At 41.1% G+C, this 22,805-nt stretch overlaps 1 protein-coding gene across 1 annotated transcript in view; it reads left to right on the forward strand.

Moving 5' to 3' along the window:
* Positions 1–621: 621 nt before the first annotated feature.
* The window catches only part of LOC136013354 (amine oxidase [flavin-containing] B-like), a 53,366-nt gene continuing 31,182 nt past the window's right edge, over positions 622–22,805 (forward strand). The window contains exons 1-3 of the mRNA XM_065677110.1: positions 622–699; positions 20,077–20,171; positions 21,146–21,283. Coding sequence (XP_065533182.1) covers positions 654–699; positions 20,077–20,171; positions 21,146–21,283 — 279 coding nt within the window. The 5' untranslated portion in view covers positions 622–653. The remainder of the gene's footprint in view (positions 700–20,076; positions 20,172–21,145; positions 21,284–22,805) is intronic.

A 22,805-nucleotide genomic window follows, 5' to 3' on the forward strand; every position in this document is an offset into this window, starting at 1 on the left:
TTAATTCGATGACACTGTTGCTTCTGGATGAGGCAGTCCTCTTCCCTCCTGATGAGCCTCTTGGGAGTCTCGGCAGACCACTCAGCGCGGCTGGCGATCTGGAGGAGCACTGACACATGCCACTGGCGCACAGCACAAACCGTGGCTGGCACAAGGTGCTGCGCATTTTGAGGGGCTTCGGAGGAAACCGCTAGCTGACAGCCTCAGCAGCCACAGGTCCCTTCTGGCAGCTCCAGGGAGGCCGCAGAAGTAGACTCCAATATTTCCACGGCTTTTGGGAAGCCGAAGGCAGAGAGCCCGCGGCTGCTCTGCCTCGGGGGCTGTGCTCCTCAAATAAGGGCACGCTCACTCCCCAGACCGTCTGCGAGGTAGGACAGAAAACAGCAACACACGCGGTTCTCGCTGTGGGTGAGTGGAGCTAATGCGAGGAGGGGTCAGCCATCACCTAGAGGGCGGGCGGCCCCTCACGCAGCAGGAGCCCTCATCACCCCCCGACGTACAGTCCCCGGTGCTTGTCACCGCCAGCCCTCGGCCTCCGCCCACCACCGGGGCGGGGCGGTGTCCGCCGGGGGACGCCAGAGCCGGGCTAGAACTGCGCGGAGGGAGGGAGGGAGGGAAGGAGCGAGCGAGCGGCCGGTACCCAGCGCAGTGACATGGCTCAGAAGTACGACGTGGTCGTGATCGGGGGCGGCATCTCAGGTGGGTCCGGCGGCACAGGGCGGGGGATGCTGTCAGCCCCTGGGGTGCCGAGCCCGGGTGGGGTGGCGGCAGCAGCCGGGGCGCAGCCTGCTTGGGCGCCGTCGCCCTGCGCCCCTCGCAGCCGTCGGCCCGCGCGGCCACCCAGACGGGGTAAGCGGCGGTACCGGTGTGGCGGGGGAGAAGCTGCGCTGTCGCTCGCCTCATCCTGCTGCTCGGCCCTAAGCGGGAGGTGCGACCGCGTCCCGAGCGGCTCGTAAAGCTGGTGAAGTGGGGTCCCCGTAACTGGGGTTGAATGCCTATGGGGCAGGCAGTATTTTACTGGGTTTGATTTTCTTACGCTTCATCTGATGTCAATTGATATCAATTTTATTAATTTTTATTTAATCAAGTCTTAATGTTATTAATTTTATCCCTTATTCTTAATTTATTATTTCTTATTAAAGTAAATAAATTTTATTTAATTATTTTCAATTTATCGATTTTTATTTTATTAATTTTAATATACTTTATTTTAATCTTATTATTTCTTGGTTTGTTTTTATGATTTTATTATCTTTGTTTCATTATTGTATTATTTCTTAATATATTTTCTAATCTTTTTTATAATTGTATATTTTTTGCTATGTTATTATCACTTTATTATTTTATTATTTTTCAATTATTTAGATTTTTTATTGGTTTATTAATACATCTTTTTTTAATTTATTATCATTTATTTACTTTATTTTTTCTGGTTTTTATATATAGAATATATGGACAGCGGGCCTGGAAGGCATCTTGCACTGAGTAGCAACCTGCTGTTCTTAACCTAATCCTGGCTAGAGCACCTCTGTGTCTGCCCAGAGTCAATCTGTCTCGTGTTTTGTTCTGAGTTGCATGTGCCCAATAAATTGTCTATGTGCAACAGTTTGGGTTTTTTTTGTGCCTTTGACATGTCAAGCAGTTGCGTTTTGGTTTTTTTAGTGTTGGGAGGTAGGTAGTGTAATAACTCCTGTGCTCTGTGTTAATCTCAGTGCATCTGAAAGGTCTTTTCCAACCTAAATGATTCTATGATCCTCTACTGAGTATGCATATGGCCACAGATCCAAGTAGTATCTCTTGCCAAACTGCAAACAAATTACTCAAGATATGTGACAAAAAATGATTTTATTAATCCTTTTTTTTTACATGGCTTTTAATTTTCACTACTTATTTATATATAATTCCAGATGTCTGTTTAACCATTAAATTAAAGTGTGCAGCATGCAGTTCTAATGAGGTACAGAATGCAGTGAACAAAATTATTGGCATCATTTCCTAAGGATGATTCTCTGATAACAAACTGCTGAATAATTATTGAATTCAATATGCTTATGTGATTAGCAAATATTAACGATTGCTTTTCTATGAAGCAAGGTTGATTCTGCTGACGAATTTTTAATTTGTGCTGTGTTTTGCAGTGAAAGTCAAGTATGAAAATTAACCAGCGGTAACTATCTCAACAAAACCACTTCCAGTGGCATGTTTTTATGCAGCAGTAGTGCTACCTTCCCTCTGTTGAATGAGTTGGAGTGAAGGAGCTAGTGTAACAGCTTTTAACATACCCTTATCTTTCATGGTTGCCATGGGAATATTTTCATGGCAGGTCTGCACAGCCCACATGTTTTTCCAAAGCAGCAGTTAGAGCAGAGAAGCAGTGCTATACCATATTAAATCGTGTGCTTCACTCTTTGCTGGCTGCGGACAGCAGCAAGTGGCAGGGGGAGTGTAAGGAACCAGTTTTCTATTTACTTCCTTTTACACTAAATCCTCACCAAATCACTGGTTCCATGCTGGTGCAACTTTTCTCCTAGCAGGAGAAAGCCAGAAGAGGCCACAGAGACACAGATTTTTTACACAGATAAAAATTACTATTGACTAAGCAGCTCTCTTCAGTCACTCTCACTACTTTGTACTGCTCCTGATTCACCTCTGTCTTCTGCCCACATGCTTCTCTGTGAATCATTGGCCTTGCAGCCAGGTGCTGAAGGTATAGTTTTGTATCTCCTCGCTCAGATTGAAAACTCCTGCTGATGTGCCAAACTGCTGTAGAGATCTCTTCTCCTGTCCACTGGAGAATGAAGTACGTGATCTTTAAAAGGGGTCGCTCCTCAGAGACTAGGATTATTGCTCCAGATTTGATAATTATTCCTTCAGAAAGACACGGGTTTTGAGCCTTTTGAGGTGCATCCAACCGAGACTCTACAAATACTGCCTTTAGGTGAGGAAGGCATCAGTCGGTGCACAGCTGTAAAACAGCAGAAAGTGCTCATAGCATTCAGGTGTGCTTGAGTTATCCGCTACAGCCATAAATGAAGCAGGTAATTGCAGAAGAAATAAAGAGTTGCTATGCGGATGTGAACAAACATGTTGCAGAGATGTCACTCTGCTATTTCTTATTTATTTATGTAGGTTAATGCAAGCTGTCCCTTTGCAGTGCTCTGACCCTCGTTGGTGGTAGTTCTGCCCATCTTTTTACCCAGATTTAATTAGTATGGTCTAAGGCCAGGTTGGATGAAGCCTTGTGTGGGATGGTTTAGTGTGAGGTGTCCCTGTCCATGGCAGGGGGTTTGGAACAAGATGATCTTGAGGTCCTTTCCAACCCTAACTATTCTATGATTCTATGAAAATTTTAGGAGTAAGAAAACCTGATAATGGAATAGCAGTGAGAGATCTTCACAACCCTGAGAATCACTGTTCTCCTCTGAAGGGACTGGTGTTGTATCTGAAGATACCACTTCCTTTGCTGAATCATTTTCAGTGTCCTTTAATGCAGGTTTGTTGAAAAGCAAAGAATAAAACTAAAGAACTGGCTAATTTAAGTGTTCTGCAATGAAAATCTACTCTAATGTAGTCTTCATTAATTTCTTTCAAGTATTAAAAAAAATGGTCTGTGGCTTCTCTGAAGATCTCAGATCATCTCAACAGAGCTGATAACCTCTGAGGAACAAGGAGAATTTACTAAGGAGTAGATTCTGTTGTATGAGTAAAACATCTGCTGAAGTCCTTGAAATTTTTGTGAATGTGTAGATTAAAAAGGAATACTTTAAAAGAAAAAATTCCTAACTTAAAAATGCATGTGTGAAAACACTGTGTAGCATGCCTGGTATTAAAGGCTGTTTAGATCAGAAGCATAAAATGTCCTCATGGAGCTGGAACTTGCGTTGTGACAAGTTCTTCTGTTCGCTCAGAGCTGATCCTTTTTCTTTGAAGGACTCCTCAAGCAAGAGGGTGGAAACGACTGTGGGAAAACTATGAGGTTATGTCATCAGACTTGCTTATCTTCTTAATTGAGACACCGGTGACAGAAATTTTCTTACAATCAAATTTTGGAATCTGTTCAGAGGTTTCATTTAAATACTTCCTCCACTTGTTCTCAAAAGTGCCTTCCGGTCCTTGCTTTTGTTTCCTTTTTTTGTTTTTTAAAGACGTTACCAGGTTTTATCCTAATGTTAACACAACTCCTACCTGAGAAAATGCTGCTCTTAAGTTCCTGGTGCACAGATTTTACAATCAAAGTGAGGTTAATTGATTGATTTATTTATTTTTCCTTAATCTGAAAGGTGAAGCCTTTTCTTAGTTATGGGGAACCAAACCCTACTCTAACATTTCAATAGAAACATTTTATCTATGCCTAATATTTATATCTAATATTTAGATACCTGTTCTTCCATTATTGAGATACCACTTAAGCCTTGCTTTCTATTTATATGGTGATCTAATACTCTGTGTAACTACAGCAGCTCTCACTGAATGTGTGAGCCAGTTTCAAATTGTTTTAAAAGAAACAAAATGAAACAAAACCCCAAAACAGATCAGGCACTCTGGGGGATATTATCTGAAGATTTTCCATTTGTTTTAAAATAGACTGAAACTGAGGGCAAAATTGTTTTCAAAACAAAACTAGGTGATGTTGTAAGAAAAGTATACATGAGGCATATAAGCTCCACTAGTTACTTGTTTCTCTTTGCTTTCTAATAGTAATTTACTGTGTCATAGTACTGCTAATTTGAAAAGATAGTTTGCTAAACAAGCCACTGTTTTTGGAGTCCTATGTTAGACACCCATTTGGAGAGGAAAAAACCCCAGACCAAAACAAAATGTGGCATGCATGTAATAGCTGTATGTAATGAAGTGGAATGGATCCATCTGTGGGAGTACTATGACCCTCACCAGCAATTTCACCCTCTCTGGGATGCATGCTGGCAAAGGGAATCCATGTCCTCATCAGCTGACATGATGAAGCTCTTAATTCACATTCTTGGTCATCTGTCTCTCTATCTGCCATCAGAGGGTACTTCCTTTTGTATTCAATTACTCTCATGGCTACTGCAAAGGAGTCTGAGGCAATTTGGTGAAGCCTGCTGTTTGACTTCTAGATACTTCGCAAAACCACTTGGCAATTCACAGTAAGCAGGACAGAAGGCAGCTGCATAATGCTATGAAATATTTTGGTAGCCTAGGCAGCAGGGACAGTACTTGCAGTTCACTGTCTGATTCACTGATTGTGATTCACTCCTAATTAATCTGAAAGTTGATTTGATAAGAAGCTTTCGAGTCTACCTGCAGGAGCCATCCCATCCCCTAAGGCTCAGGGAAATGCATCATTAAGGAAAACTTTTACATTAGCTTATTTAACCATTATGAAAGGGTGGTATTAGTGAAAGTTCATTCAGTCTGTTCAACAAAATGTGAAAACCACCCTGGAAAGAGCAGAAAAGGTAAGTTAGGGTGCCAGAACTTTGGGCAAGGGATTCCTTAGTGTTACGGAAATAACTGATGGAGAATCCAAGTTTGTGTGTAGAAGCTGATGTCAGGGTTACAGACTGCACAGACCACAGGGTTCTGTCCTGTATTGCTGAATTGCATATTTTTTTTTTTTTATTCTTTTTAATTTTTTTTAATTTTTGTTTTTAACGAAGAAGATTAAACACAGGAGAGGCTGAAAGTTCTTTGTAAGGAAGTTCAGTGCATTTACTTGGGCAACCACCTGCAGTGGTACTTTTAGTTTGCTAGATTTTTCAGTCTAAACTAGCACTTAACTAGAACCTGATCACGCTGCATATGGTGGAAGGTAGTCATCTGCATTAGTGTATTGGTTTGGATCACGCGTGTACCTTGAGTAAATCTCCTGATTGACGCTACTTACTGTGATGTGCACCAAAGAGCAGGATCAGAGCATATGCACTGGATAACTTTTTGCATGAGACTGGAAGTTAAGACATGCTCTAGGAGCTCACCTTTTGAGCCTGTAAGACCATGCAAGAGCTTGTCTGAAATAAAAGCCCCTTTCGTGGATATAGTAGGCATACTGAGTATTCAGGGTAGAACTGTTAACACTTGTTAGTTCTGCTCTTCTGCACTATTTGCAAATTTTCTGTTTCGGGATACTTTTTGCTAATTTTCTTTCTTGGGATACTTTTAGTTTTGTAGATCAAAAGTAGTAACGTGGAAAGAGTAAGCATTTCAATTCTGTGCTCTTCTTCCATGAAGATAGAGTTCAAAATTATTTACTTGGTCATCCTGACCACAGATACGCATCTGTGTCCTCTACATCTTCTTGCCTACTTTTTTCCTTTCTTTATATTTCTTGTAACATCAGGAGATTTCCAAAAAATCACAGTGTGCACTTGCAAATTTTGTTTTGCTCATATTACTCCTTGGCAGCATCAAGTACAGGGGTAATTTTAAAGGCACATAATGCAGCATGCTTTCCTTGCTGTAGCAAGTGGCCAGAGTGTCAGTCTCCAGCAAATAGGAAGATGTCAGTCGCCACAGTGATACAAGTCTGGGTCAGAAGCTGGTGCCCACAGTCCAGAGGCTGTGAGGAACAGCCCACTGATCTGGCTTGATCCTGGGAGCATTCAGGCAGTCCAGCAGGATCTCAGGAGTACATAAGGACTTAAGGACAACTGATGAATGGAGGTAGTCTTATCAAAAGGTGGAGAACTGTGGCAAAAAGCTAAGCAGGCATGTTTGTACTGCCTAAGTAGCCCACACTGCTCAGGCTGCCTTACACAGCCCTGATAGTCCCAGAGGTAAACTTCCAGCGCTGCTTGTAGTATCGTAAACTAACAAAGAGTTTGCTTTATGTTTACATATCTCACATGGCAGCTAATGACAATAAATAAGGTCTTATGCATAATTTAGTCAATTGAGAAAGCTTCTTCAGAAGTTACTGTTCTGTATGTAAACAATCTGGGCGGTGTTGGCACATTTCCCTCTGGCACAGCTTCATTCTTTGTAGCACAAGGGACAACTGTGGCTAAGTCATTCTGTTATTTGGAGATAAAAAGCTATGTTCTCAATGCCCTTTCCCAGAAGAGAGTGGCTTGCCTTTGTGTTTTTTCTCAGTTCTATCGCAGCTACTTCACAGAGTGCTCCGATACAATGGTGAAGTTTGCTGTGGTTATAAAAATTTGCTGAGCAATGCCATAGTGGATTGAAGACCTTTTGGTTTTCCTTTACACAGAATGTATCTTGATGCTGTTAGAGCTCTCAGTTATGTTTCTTAAATCAGTCATCAGCCATAGAATCGCAGAATAGTTTGGGTTAGGTGGCATCTTTAAAGATTGTATAGTCCAATTCCCTTCTAATGAGCAGGGACATCTTCAACTAGATCAGGTTGCTCAGAGCCCCATCTAGCCTGACCTTAACTGCTTCCAGGCATGGGGCATCTACCACTTCTCTGGGCAACCTATGCTAGTGTTTCACCGTCCTCATCGTAAAGAATTTCTTCTTTATAGCAAGTCTAAATCTACTCTCTTTTAGTTTAAAACCGTTACCCCTTGTCCAATCATAACATGCCCCACTGAATATTTGTCCTCATCTTCCAGTAAGTAAAGCTTCCTTTTCATACTGGAAGGCTGCTATAAGGTCTTCCCAGAGCCTTCTCCAGGCTAAACAACCCAAACTCCTTCAGCCTGTTCTTATAGGTGTTCCATCCCTCTGATAATATTTGTGGCCCTCCTCTGTACTCACTGCAACAGGTCCATGTCTTTCCAATGCTGAGGGCTCCAGAGCTTCAGCTGAGCTTCAGTCCTTGAGGAAATTCCATTAATCTCATTACAGTTTAAATAGTTTAATTTTTATGCAGCCATTTTTGAACTTAACATGATTTTCCTTCTGGGCTGATAAGCTCTTTCATCTCTGTGAACGTAAGTCAGATATAAAGGTTCCTGCTGCTGTGTGAGACGGTTTAAAAAATGTGATTTTTCATCCAATTAGCTGGCTTTATTTCCTTATGGACTGATTTGTGTCCAAGGTTTATTATTTTGTAATGTTGCATGATCCTCATTTAAAGTTTTTTTCTGATTTCGGTGGTCAGTGAGAGTGCACGACACCATGTTGGTATTTAAAACATTAATTTCTAGCATCCTTTAAATAACCCACCCATGCACTTGTATTTTGTGCAACCTTTTCTGTCCTGGCAGTTTTCTGTTTGAACAGCTTGCTTACCAGTAATGTCAGAGTGGAGTCCCATAGAAACTCTGCTCACTCCACAAACTTGTTACTAAGACCGGAAGACAAAGTAGTCCAGTCTAGAAAATTTGAGACTTCTTGAGCTATTTCTGATAACTGGCGTAAATGGCACAATGCATCATAGATGTGCTGATTTTTAACACTGACTTAACACTGAACAGTCTGGGTGTGATTAATTAGAGCTTCTGTCATCTTGCAGTTACAAGGCTTAGGTTATGGTGATGACCACTGTTCAGCACATCATGTTTGAGGTGGTTGAAGAATTCCATAAAGTTTTAATTCATTTGAAACCTGTTCATATTACAAATACTACTTTGTACTATTCAACTTCTTCACATTTTTCAGTTGCTACTCATAACTCAGTTGAGTATGGGGGAGAGGGGATAGAGGGAAGGTGCCTTTGTAGCCTCCTGCCTCCCAGCCAGCTGGTCTTTATTTTGATGGTATAATTCATATGTGAAGCATTGAATGCAGTCTATTTGGTTGACTGCACATGGCAACAGCTGATCAAACAGCCGCTGCATACTGTGCATCATGGTTACCTGGATAGCTTGCATATAAACTTGCAAACTCTATTGCTAGAGTGATAGATCTGTGTTTGAACATATTAAATAGTGGAGCAAGACATCTCTTTTGTTCCAATATGAGTTATTTTTTATAAGGCTAATTTAGCCAGAGTCTGAATCAGTGTGTTACGCTAAATAGTAAGCACAAATGAGGAAAGGGAAGAGTGCAAATTGTTTTATTTTATACCTTAGATACTTCTCTTTTCCTCACCTTTTTTTTTTTTTTTTTGTTTTCTCCCCATGCATTTTATCAGAATGGCATAAATCTAACAGTAGCATTTTTTCTTTCCTTACACTAACCTTTTTATGAGCTGTCTGGCTCAAGCTTTCCCTGCCTGCATTTAGAGATGGAGGGAAGACAGTCACTTGAAAATCTTCTTATTTAGTTGCTCCCTTTGGGCTTCTCTGGATGACACCTGTGTTCTCAGCCTTTGGTATCTCAGACAGGAAATGGTTCATCAAGAGATGAAGTGGGCTTTCAGCAAAGAGCTGGCTGACATGAAACGTGATTATACAGGATGCTGGAAAGTAGTATCATTCATCTTCATTTTTCAGTTGCTCAGATAGATAAAATGTTCACAAATCCTTGTAAGCTTTACACGCCAGTAGTGTCTAGCCTGTGTGTGCATGCGTGTGTACACTTACCTTCTTGTATATGTGTGCTATGATGAAGATAGGAATTTCCAGAGAGTCACTGGGACATGGCTTGTTGGGTATTTGGAAGTGACACCGAGATAGGCTCAATATAAATCCCTAACTATTAGGGGTAACTGGGTGAAAATAGTTAGCTGAAGATCAAGGAAAACATGAAACAAAATGGATACACATGGAACGAGGGCATGGTGGCTCTGCTGACGTCTTTGCTAGCTGCTGTGAGAAGTCACCTCTCTGGATAGATGCCTGTGAGTCACCAGATACTGAGAAACCTGGGAAATTACGTGTTATTCTTCAACGTCAAGATTTGAGAATGATCGTCTTTTTATTTTTTTAAATTCACGTCTGCTACTTGATCATGTATTTTGAGCATTTACTTTTCTTAGGGGTCTAAAAATAATAACAAAAAAAACTTTGCTTGAGAACAGGCAAGATTTAGTAAAGCAGATAAGCATTTCTTTTTTGAGGCAACTGTTGCATAATGTTGCAGAATTTTCCAGATGTAGCTTAGCCTTTTTTTCCCACACTGCTGTGTATGGAAGGCAAAACTTTCCTTCAGGCTGGCTTTTTATTTATTTGTGTATCTCTTCATAATAGCAATCCCTAAAACGATACTTTTAGTAAACTATCCCTATAGTGCCTCAGCCAGTTCATTGTGCTAAGTTTTGTTTATTCCAATGGTACGGTATGCTTGTTGTAGTGCTACATTGTCTTTCAGTTCTCTTTATCTCCTTTGTTTCTTCCTTCTGTCATATTTAGAGGCAGCCAAGGCTGTAAATGGCAGAAAGGGACGATCTAAAGCAAAAGAGGTGCAGAGATTGAAAGTGTGGGGATAATACTGGAGTAGAGATTATAACTATAACAGTGCAATTAACTTTAACTTGTTAATATAACATACAGCCATAACAAAGGACATGCAGAATGTGTTGCTGGGGTTTTTGTGGGGTTGGTTTGTTTGGTTTGGTTTGGTTTGGTTTGGTTTGGTTTGGTTTGTCAGGTTTTCTTTTTAAACTTCTGACTTTTCTTGTCAAAGTGTGAGATGGGCACTGAATGGGTGTACCGCTCTATGTGTAAGACATGACAAGTCCTTAAAAAGAGCAGAATACAGAGTTAATTATTGATACTAGAAATACTCATCCTTTGAAATGCTGGAGTGCCCAGTTTTATCAATCTAAAGTTTTACTGGACACTTTAAGTGTAAAAATGCAATGGAAACTAGTGGGAAGCCATGGGCAAGGGCAGAACTGCTGTGGATTCAGCATTTGATCCTGGGTGCCACCACACTGAAGGTGCTGGGTTTCCATCTGAACTCAAGAAGCTGTCTTCATGCCATGCTTGGCAGGGCTTGAGCTTAAGGCACCACTACATTGGTGGTCTCACTTTTAACTGGCTAGGCTCTACGTCATTGAACCAGGTGTGACGCCTGGGACGAATGTAGGCTTTGTTTGTAATGTTGGTTTTAAGAATTCTGTGTAATAAATACTGCTCCCTGCGCTGTGGATGAGTCATCTAGGGGCACTGCCAGAGAGAAGATCACACACAGAAAGCTGGGACTAGAGTTTATGCTCGAGTAAAGTCACTTAAACTCATGGAGACACTCATAGTGACCTCAGTGACGAGGTTACAGAATTAGCACCACCACTCAGACAAGAAAATGCATTGCCTTGCCTTGGCTAGACAATGAAATACTAACAGAAATAAATCATATTTGCTCATGTAGTGCCATAACCTAGGCAGAAATGTTTTGTCCTTTGTAGAAATACTGTAAGTAAATGTACATCTAAGCAGATAGGCAGATGGGTATGTCTTCTTTTGATCCCTGGAGCTTCTGAAACTAATTTTATTATTTTATGATTTTTTAAGTTCTCTAACATTGGAGGTGAGTGATAGTTTGCATTCATTGCTACACAGTGATACAGCTTAGGAAGAGGGAGTCTCTTCCCCCATGGTCAAAATACTTGCATCAAGAAAGAGTTGCTTTGATAACCTTTCGCTGTACTGTTCAGCACATGAAGGTAAGACATTGAGAATAACCAAGAGTGACAATTCAGAGTCCCAGCTTGTCCTGGGTTCAGCAGTAGCAGTTATTTTTCTCCTTGGTGGCTGGTGCAGTGCTGTGTTTTGACTTTTTGGCCTGGGAACAGTGTTGATAATGCTGATGTTTTTAGCTGCTGCTCAAATGTTTGGTCTGACCAAGGACTTTCTGAGCCTCATGCTCTGCCAGGGAAGAGGGGAAGCCGGGAGGAAGCAGAGACAGGGCACCTGACCCAAACTGACCGAAGAGGTATTCCATACCACAGCACGTCATGCCCAGGATGTAATGGAGAGTTACCTGGAAGGGCTAGGGACTGCAGGGTTGGACGAGGTATCGGTTGGTGCTTGGTCAGGGTGGGGTGGAGGAGTTATTGGTCGGCTGGTGCTGAGGTGTTGTATTCTTTCCTCTTGTTATTTCCCTTATTGTTACTATTATTGGTGGTAGCAGTAGTGATTTGTGTCATACCTTAGTTACTAAACTGTTCTTATCTCAACCCGTGGAAGTTGCATTCTTTTTGATTTTCCTCTCCGTCCCTCCGGGAGTAGAGGGAGGGAAAGAAGGGGGGGAGTGAGTGGATGAGCTGTGTGGCTGGGTTTAAACCACGACACAGCTCTACCATGTTTTTAGGTTCTGAGCTATATTTTTGTCTTTCTTCCATGAGATTGAGTCAGATATCTAAAGTACCTTTGTAATGGTGGCCCAAATTATTGATGTTAAAAGATTACCTTCACCCTGAAAGCATACGGCTGTAGGTGAAGGGTCAAGTTAATAAAAAATATTGTTGGTTTTTCACTATCTTGTTCTTATAATCCTTTGCTTTTAAAAAGTATTGTCACCTAGACAACTCTTGGAGCAGTCTTGATGCTGTGCACCTTGTTTTGAAGAGGACTAAGAGAGCAATGAACCAGGAATACTAACTATTGTTCATGTTCACAGCAGTGTGCCAGCCTGACGTGAACGGAGTTTCAGGCAGTGTGCAATTAGCTATCTCTGTTGTAGTGCTTCCATTGTAACTCTGAGCATGTCCCTTCAATTTATAAATAAAACCATAAATTTGTAAATTTATTTTTCTTCGGAGCAAAATCCCTTGACCTTTCCATAATGTGAAGTTACAAAAAATGCCTGTACCACCTTAACTCACCCAGACCCTGAGCAAATGTTGATTTTACTTTTTTGTTGTTGTTTTCATTTTTATTTTGTTTACAGTCCTCACCTATAATGCCTTACAGGCATTATTGTCTTAAGCCATTATGTCAATTAAAAGGACTTAGCTGGCTAATGATGAGTGACAAAGGTAAAGGTGACCAGTGCCAGGTTCAGTCTCTCAGTGGCAGAGCAGTAATCAGATTGTGTTCATTAGAGCAACACAAACAAAACCAATGCTATTTAATTGCAGTTTCTAACACAGTAATGTAATAAAGAAACCATGGAAGGCTTGAAAAAGAAAACCCACAAGTGCAAAATAGCCGCTTAGCTGCAAGATAGTAACATGCCTTTTCTCGGGTTCTGTCCTCCATCCCTTCAATATTGCAACAGTAAGTAAACAGTATTACGCTAATGGCATTGAACTAATTGGATGGTTTTGTGATATCTCTTAAAAGGAGGTCAGGGAACATTGAGTATAAACAAGAAAGATTTTTATTTGAATTTTAAAGTAATTTGGCATAAGCAACATCAATCAGGATTCTTTTATTAACTTAGGTAATTATTAGATGCTAGGAACTTATCCAGAGAATATTCCTCTCTAAAGGAGTGTTTTTTCTGCTTCCCTCACAGTTTATCTCAACAGCTTGGGGCATATTCCTCTTTATTTCTTCCTGTGTCTTTGAGTCAAACAATACAACTGTGTTGACCACTAACAAAGGGGTTTTCCTCAAAAGTTCTGTAGCGTTAAGACAGATGGGTTTTGTTTCCCTAGGAACAGTGCAGCAGTTTGGCCAAGCTCATTTATTTGCTCTATGCATTTTGTAGGTATTTCTAAGCATCAGAGGTGGTAGGTAAGGGTTACTGCATGAAGGCATCTAATAGTGGGAGAAGTTGTTTCACATGTGATTCCCCAGCAACACCAGCTTCTGTAACTTTTTGTAGTTTTAGACCAATTTACTGTTTGGTTGTTTGTTTTTTTAACATTTCTGCTACTTCAGGCTTTGTGATTTTTGTGAGACTCACCGCTTTCTGTAAGAAATTAAATTCCTGATCCCTCTGGCCAAAATGAGGCTAAGATCAAGGAGAATCTTGCAATTTCTAAAATAACAGCTTCAAGACATTAAATGTCCATGGGCAAAGGTGGTCTGGCTAATATTCTTGAGTGCTTACGTTAAGAAATACTTGTTTTCACTTACCTTAGTGACCCTGAACGTAACCGTTACTTGTTTGCATATAATGAATTAGGGTATGTTTCCTTTTTTTGTGCTATCAGTCTTGTGAAACATTTTTACATGCCACAATTTCTCCATTAACACCGGCAGAGGACTGTGCTTGCTCTGCAGGCTAAAGCATATGCCATTTCCAAAGTTCATTTTGTGATGGATCCTCATGTTGAGCCTTGCGCTATGTTTGTTTACTGCCCTGGACCCCATTGCCGGGTTCAGGCTCAGACTCCAGTGCTGCAGGCTGTTCTGCTCACTGCTCAGGGTAGAGAAGCATCTACTACCTGATGTCTCTGCAGGCAGGATTTAGATGTGGATGAACAGGTTGTGAGCAAGGAAAAAGTCCTGAAGAAGCTTGTCATTTTTGTCTTTATTTACAAGGTATTGTACTGTGGTGGTTTAAACCCAGTCAGCCATAAATCATGCAGTCTCTCTCTCACCCCCCGCTTTCTTGCCCTCTCCCTGCTCCCAGAGGGATGGGGAGGAGAATCGAAAGAATGTAACTCCCACGGGTTGAGATAAAGAACAGTCCAGTGACTAAGGTATAACACAAATCACTGCTGCTACCACCAATAATAATAATGATAAGGGAAATAACAAGGGAAGAGAATACAACACCTCACCACCTGCCGACTGGTAACTTGCCCCACCCCGCTCGACTGAGCACCAGCCAATACCTCGTCCAACCCTGCAGTGCCCTAGCCCTTCCAGGTAACTCTCAGTTACATCCTGGGCGTGACGTGCTGTGGTATGGAATACCTCTTTGGCTAGTTTGGGTCAGGTGCCCTGTCTCTGCTTCCTCCCGGCCTCCCCTCTTCCCTGTCAGAGCATGAGGCTCAGAAAGTCCTTGGTCAGACCAAACATTTGAGCAGCAACTAAAAACATCGGTGTTACCAGCACTGCTCCCAGGCCAAAAGTCAAAAACACAGCACTGCGCCAGCTACTAAGAAGGAGAAAAATGACTGCTGCTGCTGAACCCAGGACAAGTACAGCAGCTATTTCTCACACAGACATTGCTGACTGCATGGAGGATGACTGGCAGTGCAGCTGCTGCTCTTGCAAGTACACTGGGAAAACAAGGTGTTAGCTCCTGCTTGAACGCATGGTATCAAGAGGGATGCTGTCAGCAGTTAACTGAGCCAGTATAGAGCTTGTTCACAGCTGAACGTTCAAGTTGTGAAGGCACAACAAAAGTAAAAATCAGTTCTGTACCTCTTTTAAGAGCTGGATGTTTCAAATCTACATGTATAGCCAATGTCTGTATGCAGAGCCCCACTGGCTGGCATCTGTTACAAACACTAAAACTCCCTTGAGAAGTACTTTGTAAACATCTCTTTAGTGTAAAAATAAATAAATAAAGAGGAGGAGAAATAAATACAAGCAAATTTCATGCATCTAAGGAAGTCCAGGTGTGAGACATGTAAGTTCTGCAGTAAGACCTGCAAGTTAGTACGGTATGGTGGAGGCCTTTCTTCTTGTTCAACATGAAGTTTTAGTTGGGGAGAAAAAAATTTGAGGTTATAAAATAAACAATTTTTTGACAGCCATCTTGGAGGGTGTTAAATGAATGCTAGTAGCTTAGAGGCTCTTTCTTTGCTCCCTACATGTATTAGAAATTAGAATTTGTAGATGATTTTTATGATTTCATATATAAGAGAATTTTTCTTTTGTTCTTTAAAGGGAGGTAATAAATATGGGGGAACATGATAAAGTAATGAATAATACAGAGAAATTACATCAGGAACTGGGGGAATTCCAGACAATTGCCATCCAGAGAATGACAGAAATATCCTTGGAAAAAACAAACGAACAAAAAAGGCAAACCTAGATGGAAGAAGACACAAGTATTGTTTAAAGAAGTATCAGAGATACAACTTCCATTTGTGTCCTTCCTAGAGAAATCCTTGTGGAAATGCTAAGGTTAAAAGGGTATTTCAGTAAATTTGCTGATTCCAGGCAGAATCAGACTGGTGTTAAAAAAAATCTCAATCAGATTTTTAAAAATCTGTTTTAAAATGTTTTTTTAGCTAGTCAGATGTGTTTGGTTGAAGGCTTCACTGTAGCAGGGAGTCAGAGGGGAAACGTGACTCGTCACATTTGTCAATCCAAATGAGAGTTTGGATTCTGCCCTAGCACAGAAATTTAAAATTTTTCTCTTTAAAAAATATTAAAAAAATACGGATTTTTTGTTCTCTTACTACAAGAAAGCTGTTAATGGTAGGAAGTGAGGTTGCAATGAAGCTGTTTGATCAAATGATACGATTTAGGATGTTTAGCAGGTACAGAGATATCAAACAAGAAAGAAGTACGTTGGAACTGAAGGTGAAATCATTATTGTAATTATTACATATGGGTAAGATTTGTGTGAATGCAGAATGCTGCATGATGAAAAACCGATTTTCATGGCTTGAACTTGCATTATAAAATTCTGGGGGAGGCAATCTCTCACCAGCATCTCTGAGTGGCTGCAGCTGGGTATCGGGTTGCCATGGTAACAGATGAAGTCTTGCCTGGTTAGACATCCTCTAAGCACAATGGTATTTTCAGTCTAGGGCTTTAAATAAGACTCATCATCTTTGCTTCTTTGCATCAGTTATCTGCCCATATACATATATGTGCCTCTCTGTTGCCCCTTGAAGAAGGCTGATGAACAGTGGAAAGTGGACCCAACTACTGTCATCTGCAAAGTGGTGGCAAAAGTCATTGAGCCCCTATATTTCCATTTAAATGGCCTTGGGAAGGAAGGGAAAGTGCCACTTGGTGACAAAACATAGTTCAGGAAATACACATCAGTCACGTTTTTTGAATGAACTTAATATTTGAATGTGAGTGCTCACTTGTGAGGAATGGGGCAATATTAAAGATATACCTTTTGGTAAGTGATGCAAAAGAGAGTGAGAGGTAAGCCCATGGCAGTGCTGAAATGTGAAACTTGTGAAGGGTTAAACCTCTGAAGAGGAGATCTTACATCATGTATGAAAGATTTTTTCAGGCTTTGCTTCGCAGGCTTTGTGCATGCTCTGTGTATGACAATTGTAGTATTAAGTAGAGAAAGGCCAGTCTGACCTTTGCCAAAAAAAGAGGTTGTGATCTGTAGGAGTTTCACGCAGCAGTGTTTCATTTCTGAAAAGCGAACCTCAACCTAGAGCCCCAATATTCATGTGCTAGTATTTATTTCTATTTTAATATGGTTTTGTACTGTTTCTGATGCCTTATATGTCCTTTTACCACTTCGGCTTGAGCTTTCCCTCCACTGCATCCAGTCCTCTGGCAGTGTTTATCCAATAGCCCATCTGGGGTCTTGAGTCCCGCTCCAGGGAACAGGTACAGGGCGATGTGACTGTACTGTGATTCCAAATGTGTGAGATACCAAAACTAGCAACATTCCCACCTGTCAATATTGCACTGTAATGTGGTATCTGTGACCACAGTCTTGCCTTATCTTGTACTGTGCATGCTTTGAGACATAATCTGGTCCTTTGCTGTGCCATTTGACCCTATTGGGCCTGTGCCTTCCCTTAATCCACCTTTTTCTCCAGTTACATGTTTGTGATGAAGGAGAGGAGGAGCTAGAGATTATCTGTGTTCACCATCTTTGTCAGCAATTATCTGTGTAATTTCTCCAGAAAAGAGCAGTTCTCTGTACAAGAACAGAGCTATCATGTGGGTGAGAGAAGGAGGTGGACCACCAGCCCTTGAAAAGAAGTGGTCGGGTGGTGCTTAGGTTGGAAACCCTCTAGACTGACTTTCACTGTGGGATCATGCTCCAAGGACACATCCCTCTGCCTACAGGGATCTGATCTGCTAGAGAATTGGCATAAGGCAGCAAGATATTAATGAACCTGATCCTCCCCTCAACACTTGGTTGGATTTTTATGTATTTGCATCAGGAAAGAGTAAACTGTTATCCATCTCTAATGGGTACATCTGCAAATCTTTGGGGTGGGGATGCAGGGTAGGAGAAGGTGACATCTGCCCTAAAATAAACAGTAGGGAGTAAATAGTAGGTAGATGCAACAAGGTGGATGAAAGGTACATAAGGAAACAAGGAGATGGTATCTGGGCTGACCACTGAGCATAAGCTGTTTTTCAGCTGAGTCTAGAGTTATCCTTTCACAAGCTTCTCTGTTTATTCAGCTCCTGGGAATAAACTGCCTTTGTTCCCAGCTGTACTGAAATGTTTATTCATTACATTTTAATAAAGAAAGTCAAATCTCATATTCCTTAATCAGTGTTGGTAACTGAATACTCTTAATTGATTAGTCAATATCTGTTAGCATGATAAGCCAATGGAAACCTGAGGTGACAACAGCTTTCAGATTGTGTATTCCTTCTGTAATTTATTAATAACTACTATTGATCCTCTCCCAACTGATGAAATATTTGTCTTTTAAAAAGAGAAACTTTTTTTTTTTTTTTTCTTTTAATTTTCCTCTAACTGGTAAGCTGTTTTATTGTCTATTTTTCTTTCAGGAGCCAATCTCTTTTTGCAGGTTGTTTGCAGGGATGGTCTGTGTTTCTGTAACGTGACTGTTTGCTGTATCTTTTTCTTCCTTGGTGTCTTCAAATATGTGTGAGTGCAGTCGAGGCCATTGATCCAGCCAGATGTTTTTGCAATGTAATTTCCTTAATCAGGAAGTATGGAAGGACCTCTATCAGTGTCATTACTGTTTTCTCACTAACACTTATGAAAACCCAGGATAAATAAACCCATGAACCCATAAAATCAGGACAGCTAACCTTTTAATGGAAACATCTGCTGGACCTGGTTCTTCTACTCCCAAGTTACTAGTTGCTACAGAACATCCTGGTCATCACCTTTAGTAGCTCTCATTAATATTCTTTCTCTACCTAGGGCTGCTATTTTTTCTTCATCATCATTTTGGTCAGTCCTGCCATGCTAGCTTTGGCCATCTGTTTTTCTTGCCAGCACTTTTGCTATTTCTTCCATGGCTGCCTTATGCTTGGAACAATCTGCTTGGACAGCTCCTTCTCAAAAACTACATGTACTAGGACACAGAATGGAAGCTGATAGCCTTCTGATGGTGACTAAGCAGAGAGACAGAAAGGATAGCTAAGTTTTGATGAGTGAGTGTGGCTTCTAACCTGGCTTGTGCTGAACTGTATTCAACACATCCTATCAGTCCAAGAGGATGATGTAGCTCCCTAGAGTATAACTCTTGTTGTCCCACTAGAAAATCACTCATGTGGCCAAAGTAAGAGCCCCAGTTTATACAAATCTCAGTTTGTGTTTCGAAGTAAAAAGGCAGAGATGATCTTAAGAAGTTGAGAGATTGCATACTGTATTCCCTCCATGTTGTGCACCCTTTCTAGTTCCCTTCATTCCAGTAGTGTATTGACACACTTGCTGCAGAACCTGATGCTAATATTTTCCTCTGCAATTATGGGGATTTATGGCATCAGAACTAAAATGAGATGTTCCCTCCTACATTCTCATTGTTCCCTCTCTTGGTGTCTCAGCTTCAGGAATTGCAAGATGGAGATAAAAGTGTATGAAGAAAATGGCCGAGGAATGAAATTTTTGAGGTAGACTTACCCATACATAAGTGCCTGTTATGTTTCTTCTGAATCAGACCATGTACTCTTCAGGAGAAGAAACTTGTGAACTGACTGTGTGGGAACTTTGCTAATGTCCATCAAAATATTCAGAGCTGGAAAGCAAACACATACAACAAGCTTCAGGAAAACTTGAAATTTAGGACAGTCTTAATAAAACTCCACTTGTTCCTTTTTTGTTTGAGTTATAAAAGATGATGTACTGATGTTAGAAAACTGAAAGTTAGGAAAGAAAAAACACAGCCAAATTCTCACCTGGCTGGAGGACTATCACAAAAAGTACTGGCGTATGCATCAGAAAAGCTGAGTATGTGGTGTAAAAGGTGCTCAGCACATGTAAAATTTGACCACATTTTTTTGTAATATATGGCTTCAGTTCCATTTCATGATTATTGTCTTGGTTTGGTTTTGTTTGGGGTTTGGGGTGTTGGTTTTCTTTGTTTGATTTTTGTTGTTGTTGTTTTGGTTTTTTGGTGGGTTGGGTTTTTGTCTGGTGTTTTGGGGTTTTTGTTTTTGTTTTTTGGTTATTCCATCTTCATCTCACCCCCTGGCAAAGTGTTTGAATGAAATATTCAGGATTTGGATGGGCAGTGGTGTGAGTTTACATGTAAAGTCACAAAAGCCATGGGGTGCATGTACAGAAGAATTGTCTAATTGTTTTTCTTTTATCTTTTAGGTCTCTCAGCAGCCAAACTGCTGACTGAGTCAGGCTTGAATGTGGTGTTGCTGGAAGCCAATGATAGGGTTGGTGGAAGAACTTTCACTGTAAGGGTAATTATCTCCAAACCCATTTATATTACATATGCGTACATATATATCATATGTACATATAGTATGCACATATATGATGTATGTATATATATATGTATACTATAGTATAGTATATGAGTAGTGCACATAAATGTATTTGTCTTTACAGCTAGAACATCTACTTGAGGGAAAATTTCTAGAGCACTATCAGGTGGGAAATTTACTGATGTTGTACCAGCAAGAGTAGGGAAAGTCTGGCGTGATGGTGGGTACAGAATACTTCCATGTGATCTGCAGGCTCTGGAGTCATCAGTTCTTTCCTCAGGGAAAGAGAACATTATTAGCTAAGTTTCAAAATAATTTGCCAGAGGGAGGCACTGGAGAAATCTCTATGGGAGAAACACCCTTAAGGCCAATCACATTGTGAAAAGCCTTCAGCAAAACTGTAAGAAGCAATGTGAGGCATCATGTAGGCTAGAGGAATGGCAAGGGTAGCTGGGAACTAGTACCAGCATGACTTCCTTCACTTTTTTACTTTCTGCCCTAACTTTACCTGGGAGACCCCCTTCCTCTCTGCTCATTAGAATATCTTACCTGTGCTACTTCCTAGTACAGTCTGTTTTGAACTAGTTGTTGCTGTGAAGCCTGAGTAGGAACTGCACACATTTCTCTGATCCTCTTCTTCTTTCTCTGCCTGTCAGACTCTTTCCTATCATTTTTGTTAAGGCTGTAATGTAACATCAGGCCAACTAAGAGGGTTATGATCCTTAGGCAAGATTCTCAGTTATTGCCACACCACAACTCTACCAAAGGATTAAAGTTTTCCATGGGGAGAGGAATCTTGCCAAAATACTCTGGCAGTGTTTAATTTAAAGAATTTCTTTGGATTGCTCTTTTAACTTGCGTGCTATTTACAAAGGGCTTATCTTTTTTTTTTTCCTAATCCTTCCCCTGCCTTTTTTTTCACCTCTTGTGTGTTGTCTGTGATAAACTAGAATAAGCAAGTTAAATATGTGGACCTTGGAGGAGCTTATGTGGGACCAACACAAAATCGACTCCTGCGGTTATCTAAAGAATTAGGAATAGAGACGTATAAAGTGAATGAAGTGGAACACCTGATACATCATGTCAAGGTAAGATGCTCTCAAGCATGCTGCTGAAAACAGGCAACTTGTAATGATCTCTTTTCTCATTGCTTTTCATCCATGCGACGGTGGAGCATACATATTTAAGTATGCATTGAAAAAATTCTGTACAATCAGGTTGGTAAAATGCTTGTAGATGTTGCCCAGAGAGGTGGTAGGTGCGCCATCCCTCGACACATTCAAGGCCAGGTTGGATGTGGTTCTGGGCTGCCTGATCTAGGTGAAGATGTCTCTGCTTATTGCAGGGGGGTTGGACTAGATGACCTCTGAAGAGCCCTTCCAATCCAAACTATTCTATGACTCTATGTTGGTAATGAAGAACTCATACAGATTAGTATACACATGCACATTTATAAGCGTACCCTGTAGACACATCCTGTTTGCTGATGTCTTGGTTCAGGTCTGAGCTCTTATTTAAAAGCTTTCAAAAATATTAACTGTTTATGAACAGTACAACTGGAACTCTTCTGTACAGGTCAGCTCTCAAGTATACTACTTGAGGTTTCTGAAAGTCCCTTTCAGAAGTCCCGAAAGTGTCTTTAATCAAGCTGAAAGTTTCTCAGGATGGGCTTCCTAAACCAGTGACAAGTACTATCCTTACTGAAAGAAGCATGAGAGTTTAAGTCTGGTTTTGCTGATGGGGAACATCATGCAGAGTAAGAAGAGGTATTGTGATAGTAATTGCAAAAGTCGGAGGCAAGCAGTCTTGTGGAAGCAGAGCTAAATGATCTGTTTACTATCTGAAACAGGACAGCTATGGTGGAGCTGTTAAAAAGCCTGCTAATTCTCAGTATTAGTACTGTACTTTCTCCAAAAGAGCATCCTTTCTCCTTTTTTGATATAGAGCAGTGCTGCATTCCCTCAGAAGGGAAACTTTTTAAGTTAGTCTTGAGGAAATTAACATTGAGTTTACTTCTACTCTGCTCTCACGAAACCTCACTTGGAGTACTGTGTGCAGTTCTGGTGTCCTCAACATAAAAAGGACATGGAACTGTTGGAACAAGTCCAGAGGAGGGCCATGAGGGTGATCAGGGGACTGGAGCACCTCCTGTATGAAGATAGGCTGAGAAAGTTGGGGCTGTTCAGCCTGGAGAAGAGAAGGCTGCATGGAGACCTCATAGCAGCCTTTGAGTGTCTGAAAGGGGGCTATAGGGATGCTGGGGATGGACTCTTCATTAGGGACTGTAGTGATAAGACAGGGGGTAGTGGGTTCAAACTTACACAGGGGAAGTTTAGATTGGATATAAGGAAGAAGTTCTTTACTGTAAGGGTGGTGAGACACTGGAATGGGTTTCCCAGGGAAGCTGTGGATGCTCCATCCCTGGCAGTGTTCAAGGCCAGGTTGGACAGAGCCTTGGGTGACATGGTTTAGTGTGAGGTGTCCCTACCCATGGCAGGGGGTTGGAACTAGATGATCTTGAGGTCCTTTCCAACCATAACTATTCTATGATTCTATGATTCTATGCTTGTGAAAAGCCATTGTGCAATGACTGGCAAAATATTTGCCAGA

The sequence above is a fragment of the Lathamus discolor genome, chromosome 4 (assembly GCF_037157495.1).
Source record: "Lathamus discolor isolate bLatDis1 chromosome 4, bLatDis1.hap1, whole genome shotgun sequence".
NCBI lineage: Eukaryota > Metazoa > Chordata > Aves > Psittaciformes > Psittacidae > Lathamus > Lathamus discolor.